This window comes from Cupressus sempervirens, chromosome 9 (assembly GCF_028749045.1).
Source record: "Cupressus sempervirens isolate cs-2001-9-10 chromosome 9, ASM2874904v1, whole genome shotgun sequence".
Taxonomy (NCBI): Eukaryota; Viridiplantae; Streptophyta; class Pinopsida; order Cupressales; family Cupressaceae; genus Cupressus; species Cupressus sempervirens.
The window spans coordinates 481,790,239-481,815,959 of record NC_143126.1 but is presented as its reverse complement, the minus strand read 5'-3'; the positions used below and the strand labels follow the sequence as shown (position 1 = coordinate 481,815,959).

The following is a 25,721-nucleotide window of genomic DNA, read 5'->3' as shown; positions in this document are numbered from 1 at the left end:
ACTAGTGAAAGTGACCCATGTGGGTTCATGAGTAGAGGTCACAACAAACACCTTGAAAGAACAGATGACGTTGTCACAAATTCTCCAACCTGGAACAAGCCACAGGAAATACCAAACTTCAAACTAGCTTCCACAACATCAATTTCTAACTACAAACATTCAAGCTACAGAAAATTAGTGAAGAAATGTGCAACAGTACATTCCAAATGCACTCCTCATGCCCATTTACAAACAGTTTTTTCTCTAATGTTCTCCAGCAAGGAGCCATACCCTTCTCCTCATTCATGCCTATGCAAATTATATTGTTCCTTTGCAAATCACTATGTCACTTCCCCAATGATTGAATCTCTTCTCTTTGATTTCTGATTTTGTTTCATTCTTTTTCATTCTTGGGCATTTAAAAACACCCTATTTCTCAAATTGTAACTCATAAGCATTTACTTCTTCCACTATTCCAATTCATTCCTATGCTTGGCACCTGGGACGACATCTCCCAGAAATGGTTATTTGAAAATCAAAGTTTGGACATGGTGCAGCATTAAATGCTCCACTCACCAATCTAGGCATTAACATTTCCCCCTTTCCAAATTTCTGATTTCTGATTTTCTTTCATTTCTGATTTTTCATTTTTTTTCATTCTTGGGCATTTAAAAACACCCTATTTCTCAAATTGTATCTCACAAGCATTTACTTCTTCTAGTATTCCAATTCATTCCTATGCTTGGCACCTGCGACAGCATCTCTCAAAAATGGGCATTTGAAAATCAAAGTTTGGACATTGTGCAGCATTAAATGCTCCACTCACCAATCTAGGCATTAACATTTCCCCCTTTCCAAATTTTAATTTTAACATTGAAATTTGGGGCCACTAATCAACACAACAATATTGAGATGAAAGTGACATCAACCCAAAAAATTTTGCGTTGAATTTTTAAAGACTTGGAGATGTGTGGAGAGAGCCTTGAAAACATGCCTGAAGATACGAAAGGAGACCATAACAAAATTTTGGAAAAAGAAAGAATGCAACTTTTTTTGTTGTGCGGGATAGACTATGTATCAGATGTTCCTACATCATCTATGTGCTTAGTGAGCTTTACAAGAAACCCTAAAAGTAAAATGTGTTTCCTCTTCAGATCCTATTGTCTAAAATATATGGATTTTGTTTGGTTTCTCCAACATTGCCAACCCTGATCTATGAGAATTTTCTTGAGTTACAGATATTCAAGCCCCTGAATTTGTTTTACATCATTGTGATATACCATTTGGTTAACCAGCGCTAAAATTTACTCAACTGAAGGAACCATTAGAAGACCTCATATACCACATTATGTGGCAATCATAACTTGGTCAAACTGCATGTCACCTTCCAATTATATAAACCCACCCAATCTCTTCTATTTCCTTCTATTCCTCCAAATCTATAATGGTTCATGATAACTTTTATAATCAACCCCTATATAGCCTTGATTGAAATTTGAGAAATCTTTTTACATCCAGTGAAACTTGGACGCGTCGAAAAAGGATGTTAGATCCTTCCTGCATAAGATGAATTCCTTCTCCCTTGCAAGATCTATCATAATCTGCAAGTCTGATGAATGATAGACATCATAAGGACCCAGCAATGAATGCAAATAGTCTAGTTCTACTAATGATCATGAAGTGCATATCCTACAAATCCTGGTATACGGCAACGGACAGCCATCAGCTGTAGGACATGGGCATCATCGTATGGCACAACTCAATTTCTTTTGTTTTCTTGTATTCTTCCAATTCTTTATTGATGTATGAATTTATGATTTGTATTGAAGAATCTACCCTTAGACAAGAAACAGTTTCAACCCACCAAACAACATGATCAAATCATAAAACAAACAAAGAGGGCAATGGAGTTTTAACAAAGAAAAGAGAAGGAACAACACAACTATTTTTTCAGAACAAGAGATCCGATTCCGAAACATATTTTGCCTGTTGATGATTCCGAAAATGAGCAGAGAACAAGAACGAGGACGAGCGTACTTGATAAACCCTAGGTTGAAAGTATTTTTCCTATCGATGATAAGAAATGTCCATACCTATGTAGAGAATGAGCAGAGGCCGGGAGGAGCAGAGGCCGAGACGAGCAAGGCGTGAACCAGGCGAGACGAGATGTGCAGAGGCGGGAACGAGCGAGGCCAAAAATGTGGTCGAGCGCCAAATATTAGTCCATCGCGGACCCGACAAAACATTTTTTTTGCAATAATTGTAATGCTCGATTTTGTAAAAATGGAATTAAAATGGGAATGTGGACAATTCCACCTATTTTGGTGGAAGACCGAATCCTTGTTTTTGGGGGCAAATAAGGATACCGGATCCCATTTTTTCCTAATTCTCATTCCCATTTGGTGGACCCAAACAGCGGATATGAGAATCTTGAGAATTCCGTATTCTAATTCCAGCTCTAATCCACGAGCCAAACGGGCCCTTAAGTCTTTTCATACTCTCCCTCAAAGCATTTGATTTCTTCGTTGGCTTCCAAAACTACTAGTTTTCATGTGTTTGTCTATAGCTAGAAAATGCGAGTGTTGGTCACTCCAAATACAACAGAAGATCTGAAATAATAATGAATTTCCTACCCCACACAATGGCATGAAATTGGTCTAATACCTCTGTAATAACCCCAACCGGTTATAGCCCTGGCAAGCACTAATTTTTTTTACAATTCGTTTGTTTGACATTTTGTCGAACACTTGGCGACAAGCTCATAACTGATTATTTCTATTATCACAACTTACAATTGAAACTCTGCTCTTTGTGTTGTCAAAGAATAAATGCATTCAAAAGTAAAAATGAAACAAGGGTGCTTAATTTATCATTCACCAAATTGAAATGTGAATAACAACCACATCATGCCGATTCAATTTTTTTGATTTCATGCATAAGAAAGAAAGTATAACAGAATATCTTAGAACCTGGAATTAATGCAGCTAGTTCTGGCTATTAGATGTCAGAAGACCGAAAATGAGATTGGCACCAAGCACGAGCTAAATCTGCATCTGCAATCGGCCCTCAACATTTGCAATCATACAGTGAAGGAACAAAACCATGTGTAACATAGTCAGGTTCCAATCACTGCCAGGATTCATAGTGATCACAAATAACTCTTTAAAGCTCCCACAAATGTGTAGAAGTAAGCATCTGCTACCTGCCAAGTAAAATGCAGCTCCCAGTTTATGCTGCATGAGCTTCCAGCAGGCTCGTGGCTTCCTTGATATCAGACGCAGGCCTTTGGAAACTTAACAGAGGCCTTCCCAGTTGAAACACAGCACTGTAAGGTCTCAAGCCGCTGCCTTATATGTAAATGGAAGCCTTTGACAATTCAAATCAAACCCCCAAGACAGAAAACACAGGGGTTTATGATGGAACGACAGCCAATATATTTTTCACTATTTGGTCTCAAAAATCAGATAATACCCTTTGCTCAAATTGACTTCTCAATTATAGTGGAAACAGATGAGAAGCCACCTCAAATTGCTCTTCAAACTTGATCACTTTTGAGCAAACCAAGAAATGCTTCCAACCATAGTAATCATAGCTTTAGGAAGACAATAATACTTCTCTGAATTTAATCTACAATACCTCAACTATGGATTGAATGCACAACTCAGCTTCAAAAACCCTTATACCTTAGCAAGGGAATTGACACTTATACTTTTCTCTCCAACTGGGCTCATATTAATAATGCATTTTGACACCTAGCTTCTTCTTCACACTTTTAACTTAAGAAGCTTCATTACAATTCCTTTTTATAACATTAAATAATTTAAAGTGCCTTACTAATAATGAAGCTTCAATAATTAGTTAATAAATATGAACCCAACAATAAATAGCTCCATCCAATGCAGTTGACGACCAAATGCCAGCGCCACCAACTGCACGCCACCAACTGCACTGCCAAATATGGCAGCTGCCCGAAATAGACTTCCTAAAAATAGCAAGTCCACAACTGAGACCCTCAAATCCTACTGTCATCTCATGAGGGTTACAATGATGAACTAGCCAAGACAGCTGCAGGAACCTGCTAAAAGTGGGGACATTACAGTTTTCCTTCTAACCTTTGCTTGTTGGTGATGCTACACTGATTTTTTCAGTTCGGTGCAGTAGCTGATTAGGGTACACAAAGATATAATTCTTTCTATCGTTTGATGCATGGTTCTATTATACTGAGGTATATCTTTATGAAAAGACTAGAATCTTGTTTTAGCATGAATTATGTTTGGCATTCAGGGATCATTCTAATTGCCTTGATCATGCTTCATCCAAGTGCACAAATGGTTGTGTATTTAAAATTCAGGTTATGCCTATTTCACATTTCTTTCATTTCTCCAGACTTCACAAAAGAGCTTGTTGATTTAGCAAGCCATATATTCATTACTGACCTTGATATGAGTAATCACATAACCAATTCGCATCTACAGGTGTCCAAAATGTCACATTAACAGTGTTTAATGATGAACAAGGTGACTTTATTGCTGGTTTCAATGAGTTAGATGCTCATCTATAAATTTGCTCCTTAGAAAAGTTTAGAACACTTAAAAAGGAATGATGCAGAATCAGCTTTGGATTTTCATGGCAGGTTTTCTGTTGTTATTAATAGTCTTTTGAATGAGTACTGGCCTTCATGTATAGACATGTATTGTGAGGCTTTCTATCTTTGTACAAGCATGATTTCCCTTGAGTATAGACCAAAGAGTTTGAGCATGATGTTTTAGAGGACACATACTGTTCAATTAGCACTTGCAATTGAATTTATTCCTTTTAATGCTGGTTGTGATGCGGGTGTTCTAGAATATCAGCTTGGTGGGTCAGTTATGGAGGGGAACAATGATGTTGAGGATACACATAAAGTTTAGGTGTAACAACATTTTCTTTCTTTTGATGTCATTCCTTTCTTTGTTGATCCTAAGGATGACGAGGTTCATGCATTTCTTTTCTTGTTGTAAGTGCGAGGGATGTGTGGGATGGTGTGCATGATTCAACTACTTTGTAGCCCTTAATTTTTTACATGGGCAATTTTTAATAAATTGGTCTTGAGTGTGTCTAATGTTGATGGGGTTTCCATTGCAGATACTCTTTTGAGCATATTGGTTGCTGTTGATGTGATGAAATATGTTATCAATTGGACAATTTTGTTGGCTTTTGGGTGGATGAAGGAGAAGAAATTATTGAATTTTTATTTTTAAGCAGCAGTCTGTGATGTTTGTAGTTGATAATGTATCTGCTAATGCTGGTGGGGATGCAGCTGCTCCTGATTGTCGGGTTGAAGTTCACACACTTCTTGTTGTAAGTGAGGGGTGCGTGTGAAGATATGCATGATTCAACTACTTCTAGCCCTGAATATTTTGTCATGGGCAAATTTTTAGAGATAAGTCCAGAGAAGTAGTCTTCTATTGAATGGGAATAGCATTGATAACACATTTTTGAGCTCATTAGTTGGGCCTGTTTATACTGATATTATGTGTTCTCAATTGAATCATGTTGTTGGTTTGTGTATGGATGAAGGAGAAAAAAATGTTCATTGTTTTCTTAGCTACAAATTGTGATGAGGAATATAAAATAGAGAGGCAATTTGAAGAGTTGTGAAATTTCACAGGTATGTGTGGAGGATGAAGAATTGATTTGAATCAGATTCAATCATGGAGGAGTACATTAGTAGATGTGGTACAACTAGTTTGTAGGCTTTGGATGAATTGCACGTACATTATTCAGCAGAGTTTGGGGTCGCACTAGCACATGACAGTGATGTTTTTTCAATTTAGAGCATTTCACCTTCTGTGGAATCTCAACTTGAGGTGTTCCAATTCCTTTCGTTCAAAATTTGGATTATATCTTTTTGAAGACTTCATTGACATAGTTTGTGGTCTAAATGCACTCTATACTCTGTCATATTAGATTTTCTCTTGGTTTATCTTGACAGCTACATGGTAATTTTGATTCATCTGTTCAAACTGGGAACATGTTCCGCTAAGTGGGAAAGAAATGAACAGGACATTTAATGTAGTAACTGAACTGCAGTAAATTATAAAATGATACAAGTGAGCTGATACAATAACAAACTGGGAGGACAGCTGCAAAAAAAGTATATGGACTGCTGAAATAATTGTTTAAGGTAGATAGACAAATAAGCACATTAAACATCATTGTAAAACAATTAGCATATATTTACAGGCTTTCAAAACAACTAAAAGAGTCATATTAACTAGAATTTGAGAGTCATGTTGTAGTGTTCATGGCTTCTGGACCAGAGTGTGTAGCAGTCATCACAGCACGTGAATGTGAAAGTTGGCATCAATACACTATAAATGATTGGATTGTTTGCCTCTTGGAAATTGGAGGAGAGTATTCATTTATCATTAATTTGGTGTAAATGAGAAAGAGTACAAGTCCATAGCATTCATCAAGCCTCCACAATAACTGCCCATTGTCTACTTTTTTTTCCTCATTTTCACTTTCAGTTCTGACTGAAATTTTACAAAATGATGATGGAATTTCTATCTCCAGAGACTAATTTTGACTACTAAAATTATAATATGCATTTTACTTAGACAATTAGCATCTTCAAGTAGTTCAGCTGTATGTTCAGGAACCAGCCCTCTTTAACACCCTCATTACCTTATCACATCTTTGCTAGAACAAGGAGATTGATGTTGAAATAATTTTATAAATGAAACAAAGGCTTGAAAAGCAATTTTTCATTCATTAAATTAACTAATAGATGAAATGAAACATTGGCTTGCCATTTTTTCAATCTTTTTTCTTTATGCATAAGGTTATATTTGCTGGTTTCTTACAAAATGACTTGCCTGTCCCATCATATGATGATGTCTTCTTGTATTTATGAGTGTTTTTCCTACCTTCAAAACTGACTGAGCATGTTTGTGTAGAAATCAAAAGTTGGCATGAATTGTCAAATACCAACTAGATATTATTTAGAAACTAGGAAATTATATTTACCTTAAAACGCGACTGACCATGTTTGTGTTAGCAATCAAAAGTTGGCATGAAGGTTGGTGGCAAATATCAATAGTAATAATTACCATGGTCCTGTCAGTAACTATTGTGTTCAAGAAGGCTGAATTGTAGTTCACTGGGAAAGACATTGATATGATGAAACATTTCGATTTCTATTGAGAATATGAAAACAATTAAGCATCTTAAGAATAAGTCCAATTTTTTTGCCAATGCTGATTGTCTGTTATATGATCACTTTTAGAGAAAATTTATAGGTTCTTGTACATTACTAGCCATTTAACTTGATACCTTGTTTCAAATTGAGACACAAGGCTTTGGATTTTTATTTTATATTGATAGCATATCTACTTGTCTTTCTCAAATTAAACCTCAAATCTTAGTCTTCAGGTGAAGATGGAGACCTAAAAGTTGATTATTTCACATTTTCGCCGAACATTGCTGGTTTTCTGCAAACTGCAGCCTTGGTAATTAGTCATGCAGGTGAATTGTGTCTTTTGTCAGAAATTTTTGGATATTAGATCCATTTTATTTGTTTAGGTGAAATGATACATATATTGTATGATATCTCAATGAGCACCATAAATCTCTCTATGCAGGGTCAGGTAGCATTTTTGAAACTTTACGTGTGAATCGCCCCCTTATTGTTGTAGTTAATGAAGCATTGATGGATAATCATCAGAGTGAACTAGCAGAAGAACTTGCAGAGAGGAGGTTCTTATATTGTGCTCATCCTGAAACACTAGCAGAAACCATAGAATGCATGGATCCAGAATCGCTTCTCCCTTATCCACCATCAAATCCTATGGCAGTAGTTCAATCACTAAACCAATTTTTGGGGTTTCTTGATGATTGATAGCAATTGCAAGCATTCTTTTGCACGACTATTGGAGAGCATTTTAATACCCACTTCCTTAGAGCCACTATTCCTGCTGTATGCTTGGGTTTTTCAAATTTAATGCCCATCTAATTTATAGACAGAATGTATCTGAATGTGTATTTTACCTCTTCGATTGGAATGACATGCCCGTAATATTAATTGCATGAGATGAGGAAGCAACCTAACATTTGTTTTTTGTTTCAAGGGAGACAAGGTGAAAGAAATTGGATATTCGCTATATGTGTGGCATTTGATTTAATTGCAATGTGAAGCAAAAGGTTAGGAACTTTCCTTCAAGTAATCTGATAACTGTGAAAAAAGGCAAAACATGTTGCATTTTATAACAGGTGGAGGACCTCCATATTAATGTGAATGCATAGGCTATTTATGGTTTCTATACATTTGTCTATGCAAGAATCGGGATGTACCATTGACTGAAATTGTTAATTAATTAAAATTTGGTTCAAAATACGAATACAATTTTCATTTTAAAAATTTCTATCAACAGGAAACAAAATGAACTCATATCATATTGAATGGATCATATTTTAGACCTAGAAAAATTGGAGTTGTGAATTGGTAATAAGTGCTTGTTTGGTGCTTCATCTTTACTATATTATAGACTTGTAATAGAATATAAACTTTGGTTGCAACTGGTTATGTATGCCATTTTTGCATGTATAGTGTTAGTATTCCTTAGGCATGTGGTGCAAGGTCAATATTGTGAGAGGATACATTATCTTTGGTTCAACCAACATAGGAATGATAATATAAACTTGTAAGTAATTATAACACAATTTTTATTTGAAATTATAATAACCTACAAATGAGGCCATTTAGTTAAAAGGTGTATTTGTTTTAAGGGATTTATCTATTGAAACTATTATGTGTGTTGTCCAAACATTGTACTAAATCTTTTAATCCATACAATGAGATTGATGTTGGTTGATATTCGTCTTTTATGTTATCAATGCTAGAGGATAATAAATTGTACAATTTCCTTCAATAGGTCCTTGTAATGCATAGGTGCTTCAAATAGTTTAGTTGATTATTATGTCTTGACATGGTATGAATAAATAAATACCAGTTAAAGTCATATCATGCAAGATTGAAAAATAGCTAAGATTTAGGTCCTATAATAGGTACATCTTAAAGATTAGTGTTGTAGTCAATGAATATTTGCATGGTGACTTCTAGAAATATCAGTAAATGGCTCAATACAAAGACATGACCTCATCCAACAAGAAGCACTTGATAGAGTTTACGGGGAGCATGCACCCCATGACTATTTGTACAATGTGTTTTCATGGAGTTAGTATATCACATCTTTTAGTGGATTGATGCAAATGTTTTAATTTGATAAGCTTTCTACACAAGTTTTGTTTGCATTTATTGATCCAATAAACTCTTGTGTAGACATTGATGAATTTTAGTCCTCATGTCTTATACTTTTTATGAGAAACTAATCACCTAATGACCTCTGTAAAGGCTTTAAAAAGTGATGGTTTAACTACAAGAGATATGTAGACTAGTGGCACCATCTGTGAAAGGTCCTAAATAGTCAAAAAAAAGTGTCAGCACCTTGCATTCCACATAGTAGCATATACTAGATTAGGATTCATTGTTAGAAAAGAGGAACATATGATAGTAATCATTATAAACAAAATGAAAAATAAAAAAAGATAGGAATCATATAGTAATAAAGTTAAATAAAGTTACACACACACACACACACAAAATCTATCTATCTATCTATCTATCTATTTATAGATACATACATACATAAGTCCATAAAACATCATTTTATTAAAACATTTTACAAAGTATAGTTCGTCATAAATAGATTGAACTTAAGGATACTACTTACTTCCACATGGATCACGATACGTTATTTGCATAGAGAACTCTCCATAAAACTCCAATTCACTTCAAATGGAGAGAGCCTCCTCAAATATTAAAAAAAGGTGGCTAAATACCTAAAGGGGTGTTGATCACACCTTATCAATAAGTTGTGTTCATAAATAACAAATAGTAGATTATAATTACTTTAAATGAGATATGTATGTAACACAATTATTAGAAACTACAATTGGAACAATTGTTATGTTGTCATTGATGTCAAACCTTAATGGTGAGACGATTGCTAATTGACTATAGTGTCATATCAAGATGATTGATGAAGAGGATTTGAGAAGAAGAGATAATAAGAGAGCCTAGTGGAAAGGTTGAGTTATGTGAAATTACAATGGGCACTTGATCAATTAGGCCTTGACAAGGTAATAAGTTGTTTAATTATAACCTTCAGTGAAGGAGTGGTTAAGTGACATGAATCGTGTCTGCAAATGTAATAATATTGCCATTGTTATAAATATGTTTCAAGTGTAGATTTGGATCTCATATAAGTATGAGAGAAGGAGACATGTCTCCAAGGTTTAAACATTTTTAGTTAGTATAAAATAATATAACTAACCATATATATATGAATGAATAGTTATATTATCATCAATAATGAAATTCATGATCATATCAATCTGACTACAACTACAAATTTAACTCCCTCTTAGTTAGGAAAGATTGATACATCACATATTATGTTCTTGAGTATACGAAGAGGTATCATCTTAGTATAATATTCCTAGAATGGCATATTTAAGGATATAAACATAAATCCGTCAACACACACATATATTATATATGTAATTTGCTAAAATTCCCAATGAGACTAAATTTCTCAACACTTTTCCTTGGAAATTAAGAAATTACTATAACTTTAATATGAGTTTGAATACCACCTTAAGCATGGTCTATAATAGATTTAAGTAATGGTGTCTTGCAATATCCAGCTCGGAGAACCATAGCAACTTTCATGGTGTCTAGCAAAATCTGGCCTAATAGTAATGCCACCAATAATTTTCATGGTGTCTGACAAGATTTGGCCTAATAACCATGACAGATATCAATGTGTTCGGAAAAATCCGACCTAATAACAATGATACCAACAATTTTCATGGTTTTTAGCAAGATCTAGCCTAATAACCATGATAGATATCAATGTGTCTGGCAAAATCAAGCCTAATAACAGTAACACCAATAACCTTCAACACTTTTGGTGTTAGAAGGTTGGTCATCTATTGATAAGATCGTCACCTTACAATAGTTACCTTTTATTCGGTATTATACTTTCTGGCACACTGGGACAACTTAATGTACTTTGTTATGATAATAGATCCAGTTATTGATAAGATCGTCACCTTTCAATAACTCCCCTCTAAATATATACATTAATGAAAGATCGTCATCTTTCATGACGTAATTACAACAACATTGTGTAGTAACTCACATGATATCCATCATGAACCAAGGTAGAGGTTGGACCCATCATAGCTGCTACTAGAGGGTGGAACAAAGGGTTTTCACCTCATACTTCACATCACAAAGAATTTCTCTTAGAACTTCACCTCATAGAAAAAATATCATCTACGAAGGATTACATCTTAAAATTTCTCCCTCTGAACATCAATCCTAGGAAATCAGGTCCTCTAGTTACTTCTTCAAAAAACTCTCTTCACCCAAGGATGCATGCCTAACTCACTTTGAATATGATATCAATCTTTAGATTTCCTAGTGATAAGTCTATACTTCCTCATAATATACATAGGAGTAGGCCCATCAACATCATGCAGTCAACTACATGTATTTATAGACTCCCCCTGAGTATCAATCTTCTAAGCTCCTGTGTTGCCTTCGAAAAAGTGTCATACTCCCTTTTAATGTAGAAAACTCTCATAATCTTAATCATCAAAGTTGAGAGCCTCATTTTATCCATTTTGATCATCAAGGTCTTCGGAGCTACTATCATTAGGTTGAGTCTACACAATATCTGACAACATGTTTAAAGTACCAACTTTCTTTTCCTGTAAGAACATCCTTAACCATTAAGGAAAAGATGAAGGCAAATAAAATTGATAGTATATATAGAAATTAAAAATAAAAGAGAGATAAATGTCATAAATAAGAATACTTATCTACACACGAGGATTCAAAATTTTCTTCTTAGATTATTTGAGAATGGAACATCTCCCATTTAAAAGTGGGAATGGAACATTGACTATTATTCCCTCCATAGTGTAAAATTTCCACTTATTCTTATAATGTTGAACAATTTTGTATCAAATATGATAACTCCTTTCTAAGTTCTAACTTGCTCTTTTTATCCATTGAAATTCCAAACATTCATTTAGCTTAATAGTAGAAGCGAACACAACCTCATCCACAATATGCCAATATCTTGATTCAGTATGATTGTGCCACTTGAATGACTCTACAACTCATACATCAAGTTTGATTTATCAAAAAGAGAGACTCATAGATGGATCAGTTTAAGTCACCAAATTCTCATCATGTACACAAGAGGTAGACCGATTAAAATGACATAGTTACATGAATTATAGTCCTCTTTACTGTTACAATTTATCGATCACTAAAGATTCCATTATAACATGGTTTACTCCCTCTGAATCAATATGATCAAGATCACTAAGGTTGACTAAATCATGTCCTCTATATGCTACCTTTCTTTTAAGGTTGCCTCAATTGTCAACCTCCCTCTGAATTTTAATCTTTCTCCTCCTGTAATAACATTCTTAGAGGAAATGATCAATACAAAAGGCTTGTATAGTACTCATAGAAGAGTTTAATTGCAAAAAGTAAATAAAGGTAGTTCTTAAGATATAATAAAAAATGCTTCTCTCTCGATATCTTGAGTTCCACTTAATATCCTTTAGAGGTAGTATCTCTAGAAATAGTTCCTCTTTATAAGGCACTTGATTACTCGTACTTTAATAATATTATAATTATATTATAACTATAAGAACATTAGAAAATTTAATTCATTATGAATTAATTATATTTCAATATTTCAATATTTCATATTAGCATATCATATATCACTAGATTTATAAATTCATCTCAATAATATAAAGAGATTTTAAATATACTTATCTCAATTTAACCTTAGATTGCCTCCGAGTTCTTTTACCATCCTTATACTTTAAAATGAATCACCATTCTAACTTAACTCATATAGCTAAAGACTCCAAACAATATCATTATTGAAAGCTTCACATACATACATACTTACCTGTATAATCATGTGCCTTCATCCATATTGGCATCCTTTGCTGTGGCAATTGAGATTTTATTATAGATTACAACCATTTCCCATTTTCTATAATCCACTCATTCATCCTCTTCGATGTCAAAGTTATCATAATTGATTCTTTCTTTTCATTAACGGTGACACCTTGCTTTATGTTATTATTCACCATCTATAAGTTGGTGGGCTCGTCGAAGGGTGTAAAGGTCTTTGAACATATGCTAAACGTCAAAACAATGAACCGCCAAATGCTAGTCGTCCTCTGTGCTCTTTCTCTCAACAGCATACCATCCTAAATACGTGTTAATTCATTCGGTTCAACTTTCTTTGTATGCACTCGGGTTGATATAAACTTCAGTACATTTGACAAATCTTCTTTCATGGCAAGTGGAATCTCAGTGTCACATATTTGCTTTAGCCTGTCAACATGAGATTTGATCATCTGGATACTGATAAATTTGAAAGTTTATATGCTTCAACAATCACCTAGGTGACAAGGAATATTTTCAATAATTTTTATCAAGTAATTTATCTACAAACTGCTACATCCTCTCTCGATAATCATCTTACTCACAACCTCGATAATCATCTTACATCCATAGACGGGTCTTCTTCCTTTAACGTCACACGTGGTATCAAATCTATTACTATCTTTGAATCGCTGAGGTAGGTGCCATATTTTGTTCTCAGAGTCCCTAACCAAGATTTTAAGAGTGTCATGAAAATGCATTGTATTATATTATTATTGATGTTGTACAAGAGGGCCCCATTGCTGCTATATAAAATGACGCCTTTGTATTCCTGCTAGATCGTAATATTACTTGCGTATTTTTTACTCTCTGAATGCCCATATAGCGGTCAAGTGTTTGTTCTTTGTCATCATGTTGTAATGCAATCATTGTCACTCAGATGCCTAGTCCATATGTACATATTGTTGGCTATGATCATGCCTTTTGGGGTCTGTTCTTTTTATTGATTCTCCAAGGGCATTGACCACTGACTGATTTTGCTCCTCAGAAGAAAGTCTCTGTTGTAGAGTCATCACTATGATTGTTTATTGTTTCTAATCACCGTAATAGACATTGTTCTCCGTCCATGTTTCTACAATCATCCTTTCATACTCGACGATGTTGATTATAACCTCATGTATTTATCGTGCTATGAATCCCTAGAGAGGTTGCATAGAGAGCATTCTGCCAGCATGTGTAGTTGTACGCAGAGGGTACTGAATTTATTTCATCATCAAGACTTACAAATTCACGTGGGCTCTTAAACAAGACACAAAGACACAATGAACATTGGGTCAACACATTCAAAAATCGCACTCCTCTTGGTGCATTCAAACGTGACATGGACATGGAGATGTGCTAATGTAACATCGTTGGGCATCCCAAAAATAGAAACCCTTTATTTGATGGTGCCCTAGTATGAATCAATTTGATGCTATATTTGAACTAGTTTCTGTCTTACGTCAAGATTAGATATCTCCGGCTCTTTGCAAATTCATTATGAAGGGTTTGGAATGCATCTTCTTAATTTTTTTGCTTGAATAATGGTCTGACCATATTAAATCAGTTCTCTCAACATTGAAACTGCATGCTTAATCTTCGAAGCCAACCAATATTGATGGGTTAGAGCAAGAGTGAGAGCAACCTTTCCTTGTTTCCTTATATTTGCAGTTTGGCTCTGATATCATGTTAAGTAACATGGATCATGCTTACAAATGCAATAATATTGCCATTGTTATAGATATGTTTCAAGTGTGGATTTGAAACTCATATAAATATGAGAGAAGGAGACATATATTTTGAAGAGAAATAATATAACTAACCATGTATGTATGTATATATATATATATAAAGGAATAGTTATATTATCATCAATAATGAAACTCGTGATCATATCAATCTGACTGTAACTACAAACTTAACATGAGTTAGTTATGTTGAAGCCTAGAAGAGATGATCAATGAAGAACAAATATTTAGGCTTAACTGAGCATCAAAACAAAAGAATAAAGAATTTATAGTTGAAGTCGAGCTGTGCTAGTGTCGATTGAGTAAACAATAGAAGTTGAGAAAATTCAGTATCGATCGAGCGCCAGTAAAGACATAATATTAGAAAAGTTGGACCGAACGCTAGTAAATGGACCAAATGAAGTCAGTGTAAGCTGAGCGAGGAAAGTTAGTATTAACCGAGTTATCTAGTGATGATCGAGGCTAAGGAGCACAATTTTGATCGAGTCTCAAAATTTGTTAGTTTGTGAAGGAATTGAGATTCCTAGCCGACAGTTGAATTCTTGGAATATGTAAAACATGTTGATGATAATGATTGATGAGATGAAACACTTAATGCAAGGGAAACTGTGTTTGAGCATTTCTATGCATAGATTCAAAGTGAAGTTTGGATTAGTTTTTAGAGGGTGAAGGTAGAAATGAAAAGATGGAAGGATTCAATATATCTGACCTAACCCTAAGATTAATGGTGGTGTTTAAGTGATAAAAGATCAAGCTACCTATTTAAGGAGGCATTAGGTTTAACATGAAGAGGTTAGCAGGCCTGAAAAGGTTGGAGCAGTGAAGGTTGATTGACAAACTTGAGCAGAAGGTTGAATAGTGAAGAGTTGAGGTAAAGAGTGATTACTTGAAGGGCTACCAAGAAAATTAGTGATGGAGATGACAATGTAGGCTAGTCAATGAATCAACTGTTGAACCAAATTGTGATCTATATTTGCAAAGTGAGTTGTATTTATTCAAATCAACTTCTTGTTACTTTCTAACCATTGTATTAGTTGAAATTCTTTATAAATCAAGGTTAACCTAACAATCATTTTTAAATCCTTTAATCAAGGTGAAATTATGATGGAATGTTCTTAAGTCCTCTAACAAGGCCACTCCTAAGAGGGTGATTAAATCATTTAACATGGCCACACCTAACAGTGTGTATTGTAGCCTTTAACAGGGTTGGCTCCTAACATTGCTCACTTCAAAAGAGTGAAAAATTGGTGAAATGTTGCTAGTGAATTTTCTGAAACTGGGTTTCCACATTAAATCTTGGTGTCTTACTTATGTGAATGTTATATAAGATGATTTATTGTTAATTTTTTTACATTCTACAAGTTAGTTATTATTGGGACAATGGATTGCAAGTTTATGCTACTGATAAGTTGCTATAGAAACCTAGCTACTTAATGATTAGATCTAAGTTGTTTGAAGTGTTGAAAAGCTTAATTGGTACATTTGGACCCGAGGATATATAATTTGATTCACCCCCCCCTCCTAGTTATTCTAATTCATTCTAACAATTGGTATCAAAGCATTTGGTGCTTGTGAAAGAAAAGTTTGAAGGGATTTAAAGCTAAAGATCAAGTTGTACAAGGAGATATCCAAGCTGAACAAGGAGAACTTCCCTGCATGACAAAGTCTAATAAAGTTGCACATTGCTGGAATTAGATATTCAACAATATATTACTTGAAAAATGATTATGTAACTGTACCTACACCTTTGACAATCGAACAGAGAAAGAAGAAACACGAGCACAATCATGGTTGGAGATTGCATCTACCCTAAGCTATTCAAAGTTTGATGATATAAAGGATTGTGTACTATACTACAAAGAAGATGTGGGATAAGTTGGAAAACATCCATGGAGGATATAAGAATGTATTTAGAGCCAAATAAGAAAGGTTAAGAGGAAAGTTTGATGACATGAAGATGGTAGAAAGTGAAACTATTGCTCATTATGTTGGAAGAATCAAAGAAGTTGTGAATGCTATAAGAGGAGCTGATGGAAAGATTAGTGAAGATTACTGATGAGATTGTGATCAACAAAGCATTGAGAAATTTACTTCCTATTTATGCTATTATAGTTTTTGCACTACAAGAACTGAGATGTACTCCTGGTAATGCCTTAACCTTGGATAGTCTAGTTGGTAGACTCACTGCTTTTGAATTGTCAAATTTTGATAATTTTAATGCCCCTACTATTGAATATGTGTTCAAGTCACAATTGGTTTTGCATACTAATGAGAGTGAATCTTTTGATGATGATCTTGAGGATCTTGAAGCATTAATGGCTAGGGAACTTCCAAGAGGCAAAGAAAAATTCAAAGGTAAACTCCCTATAATTTATTTTTCATGCAATAAAGTTGGTCATATTACTACAAGACGTCCTAACATGGATGAAAATGATGAAAGGAAAGACAACAAGTTCAAAGGAAGAAGAGATGGAAAAGACAAAAAATGATACAAGGACTCCAAAAGCAAAGGTAAGAAGTCTTGTTATGTTGCTGAAGAAGATACTAATGATGAATCTAGTAGTAATGATGAAGTTGTTTATGTTGCTATGAAAGATGACTCTGATGAAGATGAGAAAAATGCACTTATTTCATATGTGAGTAAAGATGATAGATGGATTATTGATGTTGGTTGTTCACATCACATGATTGGTGATAAAAGTAAGTTTGAAAACCTTGAACATTATAAAGAAGGTAGTGTTAAGTTTGGTAATGATGCACCATGTCTTGTGAAAGACAAAGGACCAATAAAATTGACTAATAATATCAGATGTGATAATGCTTATTTATTTGAAGGTCTTAACTAGAATTTTTTGAGTGTGGTACACTTGAATAGTTCAGGATACAAAGTTGAATTTGAGAGTAAGAAGGCCAAGATCTATAACGGTTCCAGTGAATTGATTGGAAGTGAAGACCAAACAAGAGGTAGTTTTTTCTAGCTAGACCTATCTGATGATGTTTGTTTGCAAAATGTGATGATATATGGTTATGACATAAGAGACTATGTCATGTAAACTTTGACAATTTGGTAAGCATTAGTAAGATGAAGAAAGCAAGGGTTACCAAAATTGAAGAAACTTGACAATGTGATACGTAAACAATGTCAATTGCAAAAATTGACAAAGTCTAGCTTCAAGAGCAAGACCTATACTTTTGACATTATTTTAGAGTTGGTTCATTCTAACCTTTGTGGAACTATTGGTGTGCAAAGCTACTATGGTAACAAATAATTTATCATATTTGTTGATGACTACTCTAGAGTGATGACTATAATGTTTCTTAAAGAAAAATCTAATGCATTCAAATGTTTAAGTGGTATATGGATAGAGTTGAGAAAGAAACATGTAAAATCTTGAAATGTCTGAGATCTAATAGAGGAGGTGAGTTCAAATATTGGGAATTCAACACATTCTGCAATAATAGAGGAATCAAGAGACATATGTTTGCACCTAGGATGCATCCATAAAATGGTATAGCTGAAAGGAGGAATAGATCAATCATGGATTGTGCTAGGACATTGATGATGGAGAAAAATGTTGTGCCAAAGTACTGAAGAGAAGTTGTAAGCACATCTATTTACACCTTGAACAAAGTACAAGTCAAGAAAGGTACAAGTATAATACCTTTTGAATTATGGTATGATTATGCACCTAATGTAAAATTTTCAAAGTTTTTGGAAGCAAATGTTGTATACTAAAAGACAATCAAAATGGAAAACTTGATGTAAAAAGTGATGAAGGCATATTCTTAGGTTACTCCACTAAGAGAAAAGCATATAAATGTTTAAACTCTAACACTAACAAAGTTATGAAAAGTTCAAATGTGAATGCTGATGAATATGCATAAAAGAATGAAGTTGAATGTAAGAAAGAGCCTAAAGATTATAAGATTTTTATATACATTGATGAAGGTGAGCTCAACACCTTACCTGAACCTAAGAAGAAAGTTGTTGAGCAACAATACCCAATACATGCTGAGCATCAGGCAGTTGGTGTTGAGCATCAGGAAATGCATGGTAAGTGTCAAGAGGAGCACGTTGAGAAACAACAAGTGAATGTCAAACAAACAAGATGAGATACAAGAAGTTCTACCAAAAGTAAATCTGCAAGATGAACCTAAAGAAGAAGAAAGAAGAAAATAGCCTACATCAGTAAACCATGTGAGAAGACATCACACACCTAATCAAATCATTGGAGACAAAAAATTTGGAGTTATGACAAGGAAAAAGACTAAGGAGTGAGACATGTTTACTGAGTGAATTTGATCCCAAATTAATGAAGGATGCTTTAGATAATGAATACTAGATCCAAGCATTGAATAAAGAGATTGAGTAGATAGAGAAGAACAAAATCTAGTCACTAGTACCTAGACCAAAGGACAAGAATGTTATTAGAACAAAGTGGGTATTTAGGAACAAGTTGAATGAGAAAGGTGAAGTCACAAGAAATACAATGATGCTATTTTGTAAGGGATATGCACAAGAAGAAGGTATTGACTATGGGGAGACATTTTTCCCAGTTGCAAGATTGGAACGAGTGAGAACATTACTTGCATATGCTACTTAAAAATGATTCAAAGTGTACCAAATAGATGTCAAGTCTGCATTTTTGAAAGAATTTTTTTGGAAGAAGTTTACATTGAACAACATGAACAATTTTTTGACCCAAACGAAAGTGAGATAGTATGTAAGTTGCGCAAGGCTTTTTATGAATTGAAACAAGCCCCTAGAGCATGGTATGAAAGATTGTATGAATATTTGGCAAATATTGGTTTTGCAAGGACATGTGATAATGGAAATCTATATTTGAAGACCGAGTATGGAAAAGAGATAATACCAGTTGAGATATTTGTTGATGATATCATATTTGGAGGAAATGATGCATTGTGTAAGTCATTTGCAAATCAAATGAGGCAAGAGTTTGAGATGTCTATGTTTGGAGAAATCATTTTTTTTGTTGGCTTGCAAGTGTATCAAATGAAGAAATGTATCTACATTACAAAATCAAAATATATCAAGGAGACACTAATATATTTTTTGGTATGGAAGACTCAAGACCAGTTGGAACACCTATTGCTACTAGACATAAACTTTCAAAGAATGATGATTTTGTTGATGTGAATCAGACCTTGTATAGATCAATGATTGACAAGTTGCAATATGTTGTTCATAGTAGACCACATATTGCACTAGCAATTGGGATAGTTGCTAGATTTTCTGTGAATCCTAAGGAGACTCACATGATGGTTGTGAAAAGAATACTGAGATATCTAAAAGGAATAGAGGACTATGGACTGTATTACAAGAAGAATGAAAAGTTTGAGTTGAAAGTGTATATTGATGCAGATTGAGATGGAAATGTGATGATAGAAAGAGTACAAGCAATGGATATTTCTTTCTAAGAAAGAGACTAGTTTCATGGACAAGCAAGAAGAAAAACTCCATCTCCCAATCTATAGCAGAATTTGAATATGTAGCTGCAACAATTAAATTGTTCTAATATAGTGTGGATCAAGAAATTGTTAAAAGGAATGAAGGAAGAGATCATTGAACTAGTTGTCATATTCTATGATAACACAAGTGCTATAAACATATCTAAATTTTTTGTGATGCATACTAAGACCAAACATATTGCTATCAAGTATCATTCCTTGAGAGAGTTGGTACAAGACAAAGAAGTAAGATTGGAGTATGTGAATACAAAGGAACATATAGTTGATATATTCACAAAATCTTTACTTAAGGATGCTCATGAATATCTAAGAGGTAAACTAGGAATGATTCCCCTAACTGAGGCTACTTAAGTAAAGATGGAGCTCTACATCAAATGTTTTGATCAAAATATCTTACAAGTTGATGTAGAAGGTCACACTTTAGGCCCTACCTAAATTAGTGAAGAAAGAAGCACAAGATGTTGAATCGTTCATAACCAAGATGAAAAAAGAACCTAGTTAAGAGAATTGACCAAGAGATATCTCCGTGTTGAAGATGTATAGGAAATATAATTGGAGATGTTGAAGTATCTCGTTGATACTTGAGTACAAGAAGTGTCTTTTTCATTGTTGTCAAAGAGGGAGAGATTATATAGTTACCATATGAAGCAACAAGAAGAGAGAAGTTTATAGGCTCTCATCCGCATGAGTAAAGAGGGAGAGATTGTCTAAATAGTGAAAGAGGGAGAATATAACCTATGCAGTAATCAGGGAGTGAGGTGTTGCCATCAAGAGAAGATGTATATCAAAAAGGGAGATTTATTATCTGATATGATAGAGGGAGTCTATGTACTATTAAAAATAGAGGTGTTGCATATCAGAGTCGCATGAATGAGAATTGTAAGGAAATTAAGGATATTAATGAAGATCTAATATAGAAGGTGTTGCTTGAAGCAAGTCAAATATTTTTGGATTACATGGTAACTAGAGGTGTTTCCATCAATGGGCAAAGAGAGAGATTGTTGGAAACTATAATTGGAACAACTGTTATGTTGTCATTAATTTCAAACCTTATTGGTGAGACAATTGCTACTCATGTATAATGTCATATCAATATGATTGATGAAGAGGATTTGAGGAGAAGAGATAATAAGAGAACCTAATGGAAAGGTTCAGTTATGTTGAATTACAATGGGCACTTGATTAGTTGGACCTTGACAAGATAATGTGTTGTTTAATCATAACACTCAGTGATGGAGTTAGTTGTGTTGAAGCCTAGAAGAGATGATCAATGAAGAACAAATATTTAGGCTTAACCAAGCTTCAAAATAGAAGATTAAGGAACTTATAGTTCAAGTCAAGCTGTGCTAGTGCTGATTGAGAAACCAATAGAAGCAGAGTGAATTAAGTATCGACCGAGTGCCAGTAAAGACAAAATAGCAAAAATGTTGGACCGAGGACAAGTAAATGGACCAAAAAAAATTAGTGTAAGATGAGCAAGGAAAGTTAGTATTGATCAAGTTATCTAGTGATGACTGAGGCCAAGGAACACAGTTTTGGTTGAGTGTCAAAATTTTTTAGTTTGTGAAGGAATTGAAATTCATGGCCAACATAGTTAAATTCTTGGAATATGTAAAGCATGTTGAAGATAAGGATTGATGAGCAGAAACTTTTAATGCAAGGAAAATTGTGTTTGAGTGTCTCTATGCATGGATTCAAAGAGAAGTTTGGAGAAATTTCTAGAGCATGAAGGTGGAAAAAAAAGATGGAAGGATTTAATGAATCTGACCTAAACCTAAGATCAATGGTGGTGTTTAAGCGGCAAAAGATCAAGCTACATATTTAAGGAGGCATAAGATTAAACCTGAAGAGATAACTAGACCTAAAAAGTTTGGAGCAGTTGTTGATTCTATTGATTAGTGAACTTGAGAATAACATTGAATAGTGAAGAGTCGAGGTAAACAGTAATTGCTTGAAGGGTTGCTAAGTGAATCAGTGATGAAGATGATACACCAGGTCAATCAATGAATCAACTGTTGAATCAAATTGTGCATTGTATTTGCAAAGTGATTTGTATTTATTCAGATCAACCTATTGTTACTTTCGAACCATTGTATCAATTGAAATCATTTAATCAAGGTTGAACTAAAAATAATTTATAAATCGTTTAATCAAGGTGACATTCTAATGGAATTTTCTTAAGTCCTCTAACAAGGCCACTCCTAAAAAGATGATTAATCTTTTAATAGGATCACACCTTATACCATGTATTGTAACCTTTAAAAGGTTTGGCTCTTAACAGATCTCACTTCAGAAGAGTGAACAATTGGTGACATGTTGTTGGTGATTTTTCCCAAATTGGGTTTCCATGTTAAATCGTGGTGTCTTACTTGTGAATTTTATTTAAGATGTCTTATCGTTAATGTTTTACATTCTACAAGCTAGTTATTATTGGGATAGTGGACTTCAAGTTTATGTTACTGATAAGTTGCTATAGAGACTGAGCTACTTAATGATCATATCTAAGTTGTTTGAAGTGTTGAAAAGTTTGATTGGTAGATCTGGACCTAAGGATAATTGATAAACCTCACCCCACCCTCAATTATTCTAAACCATTCCAACAAAAGCATTTATGTAATATCCATGTTTTTGGGGAAATGAATTAATGAGTAAATAATTAAAAATCTAGCCCAATAAGCTATAGTTGAGGTACAAAATATTTAATTATTCATTATGACTTTAGTTCCTATTTTTTAGTTATTGATGGGACCGCTTTAAGTTGAAAATAATTTTTCTCGGTGATATATTTAGGGAAGAATATTTTAGAATAATAAAAAATAATCTTAAATTCATTTCACCTAAATTCAAGGATTTTGTGAAGGATCACAATTTCTTGAGAAAGAGGATAATTTATAAGGAGTTTGATGGGATAAAAGAATTCACACTAAGTTTATTATTATTTGTTATCTTTTCTCTCTAATTTGTATGTTTGGTATAGGACAAAATCCCTATGTTAGTAATTGTTTTGGTCAGAACAACAGGCTGAGAAACATTAACAACACGCCATGTAATTTAGTTGTTCTAAAAGTAGTCAAGGTTTTTTGGGAGTGGTCTGCAAGTATACAAGGCTCAATTGATCTAGACCCTTATGCCATCCTCCAGTATTGTAATTGCCTAACTAACAAAGGAATCACAACATGCAAAGATGAATATACATGCAACTAACTCGTAACTATGAGAGATTCTTGAAGCTCAATAATGAACTTTGTTTTTGTTAAACTCCAAGTTTGACATTCCAAATTAGATGGCTATTTCTATTAAAACATTTCTAGTAGTCTAATGTAAGTTCAATTCAAATATAGAGAAATTGAAAGATATTTATGTAAGGTTCAATTTTTCCTATAATTAGCGCATTTGAATCAATTTGTGATAACTACATGAAAAAACTTATATTTATTTGACAAGCAACTAGTTAGGATATTCCAGTGGTATCATAGCATAGTAACCTTGTGCGCTTGTGAGGGTTTCTTGCATGTCAATGATTTTCAGTTGCATGTCAATTATTTTTAGTTGCATGTCAAGATTTTCAACTACATGTCATATTTTTCATTGCATTTGAAAAATTGTGGCTTCTTTTTGCTCCTAATCCAATATACATTCTAGTAGAAAGTGGTTCTATCCACTCTAATGGGTTCAAACAACATAGGTACAATAGAAGAAATCATTTTGGACAACAAGTGGAAGGGATTGGAAGCAACCCGATGAAAATAGAATGGAAGAATTGGAAAATGAAATTGTTGCCACTAAAATTGCTAAAGGGTATAATAGATATCAAAAGAGGAAGAATCTTCTAACATTTCAAGAATATGAAAAATTTTCAAGGTTGGATATTCCTGTGAGGAGGAGGTTATCATAATTTTTAACGAATACTTAAGTGACACGAGGAGATCAAGCTATCATACCTTTTGATATATTTTAAATAAGAAAAAGAAAAGAAGAAATGAATTTTGAATTAGAATCTCAAGTAGAGTCAATTGAAGGGAAAGATCAAGAGGAGATGAATATGAAAGAAGAAACACATACAACCTCAATTAAACAACACATGAGTCTTCATAGTTGCTATTAGGTGGGGGAAGATGCTTTCATGAAGTTTGTAAACTTACTTTGATTGAACAACTATATGGGTATGAGCATTCCACTTATATTCTATTTCATGAAACAACTCTACAATTCATTGGACATAAATCATGTTTTGATAATATATGGTCATGTTGTGAGCTAGATTTCACTTGTCTCGTTTATATTCTTGCAATGGAATATTTCTTGTTGAAGTCATATGAAGTATTTTTCTTTAAAGAGTTGGTTGTAGGGATTAGAAGACTACCTAAAAACATGGTTTCAAAATGAAATAATATTTGGTTTGCCATGATGATTTCATCATGGTTGTGCTTGTGGTTGGAGGTAAAGAGCACATTGGACATGCCAGTTTGGAATGATAAGGAAGAATATGAATTTCAACATTAGAGATAAGAGCTTATTTCAACCTTTGACCAAGATAAAATCAATGGTATGCAACCTACCATTGATGACATACAATGTACAAGTACAAGACACCATGATGTAGATGTGATATCCCACCATAAGTCTAATTGTGTGTACATTAGAGTTGTTGATATAAAACATTGACAAAGGTTGAATGGAAATTGGTTACATAGAGCTACCCAAGAAAAGAATCTCATTAGCCAAGAAATACAACTCCTTGTAAGGGTCAAAGAGTGATGCAATTAGCTAGACCACACAATCAAGCAAAGAGAATCAAATCTTAGATCTTTAATTCTTTGATGGGAAGAAGAGGACAATGAAAACAACTTGAAGAGGTATGAGTATAATTCTAATTTTTGGAGCTAATAAACAATTATCTTTCATCTCATGAGTTGAATTCTAAATCTTGGGAACATTCAAGTTAGTATGATGAAGTGTGAAGTTGATCCTTCCCTACTTAGAGTTGATGATATATTTGGTTGTGTACATAGTGGACCATCCACAAAACTCCTATCTTTGTTAATAAATAGAAATATCTCCCATTCATCAACGGACTTGTCACCTCTTTCATATGACATGGAAGCAGTGCACATATTGATTAGAGATATGATATTTTTAGATACTACATTAGGCTATGAGGATCAAAAGGTAAGGGACTTCATTTCTTGCATGGCTAAACAAAATAATTACTTAGAAATTTTTAGTGAAGGCACACTAATTTGTGGAAATATAGGTAAAGTTACAACAATTGTTTGAGAGTCTTGGAGAAGTATTCAACACACTTCCCTTATTGAATATTGGCTCATTCATGAATCCCTAACAACATTGGTTGTTGGTAGTAATTGTGGCTTCATTTGGAGTGAAGTTATCAGCTGGTTAAATGATGTAGAGGTCCACAATAACAAAATAATAAG

General features: G+C 33.9%; 1 protein-coding gene across 2 annotated transcripts in view; it reads left to right on the top strand.

Annotated features, from left to right (window-relative positions):
- The window catches only part of LOC149539430 (glycosyltransferase family protein 28), a 103,022-nt gene extending 94,742 nt beyond the window's left edge, over nucleotides 1-8,280 (top strand). For both annotated transcript variants that reach the window (XM_089800666.1, XM_089800665.1), the window contains exons 3-4: nucleotides 7,389-7,488; nucleotides 7,605-8,280. In XM_089800666.1, coding sequence (XP_089656792.1) covers nucleotides 7,389-7,488; nucleotides 7,605-7,861 — 357 coding nt within the window. In that variant the 3' untranslated portion in view covers nucleotides 7,862-8,280. The remainder of the gene's footprint in view (nucleotides 1-7,388; nucleotides 7,489-7,604) is intronic.
- The last annotated feature ends 17,441 nt before the right edge of the window (nucleotides 8,281-25,721 follow it).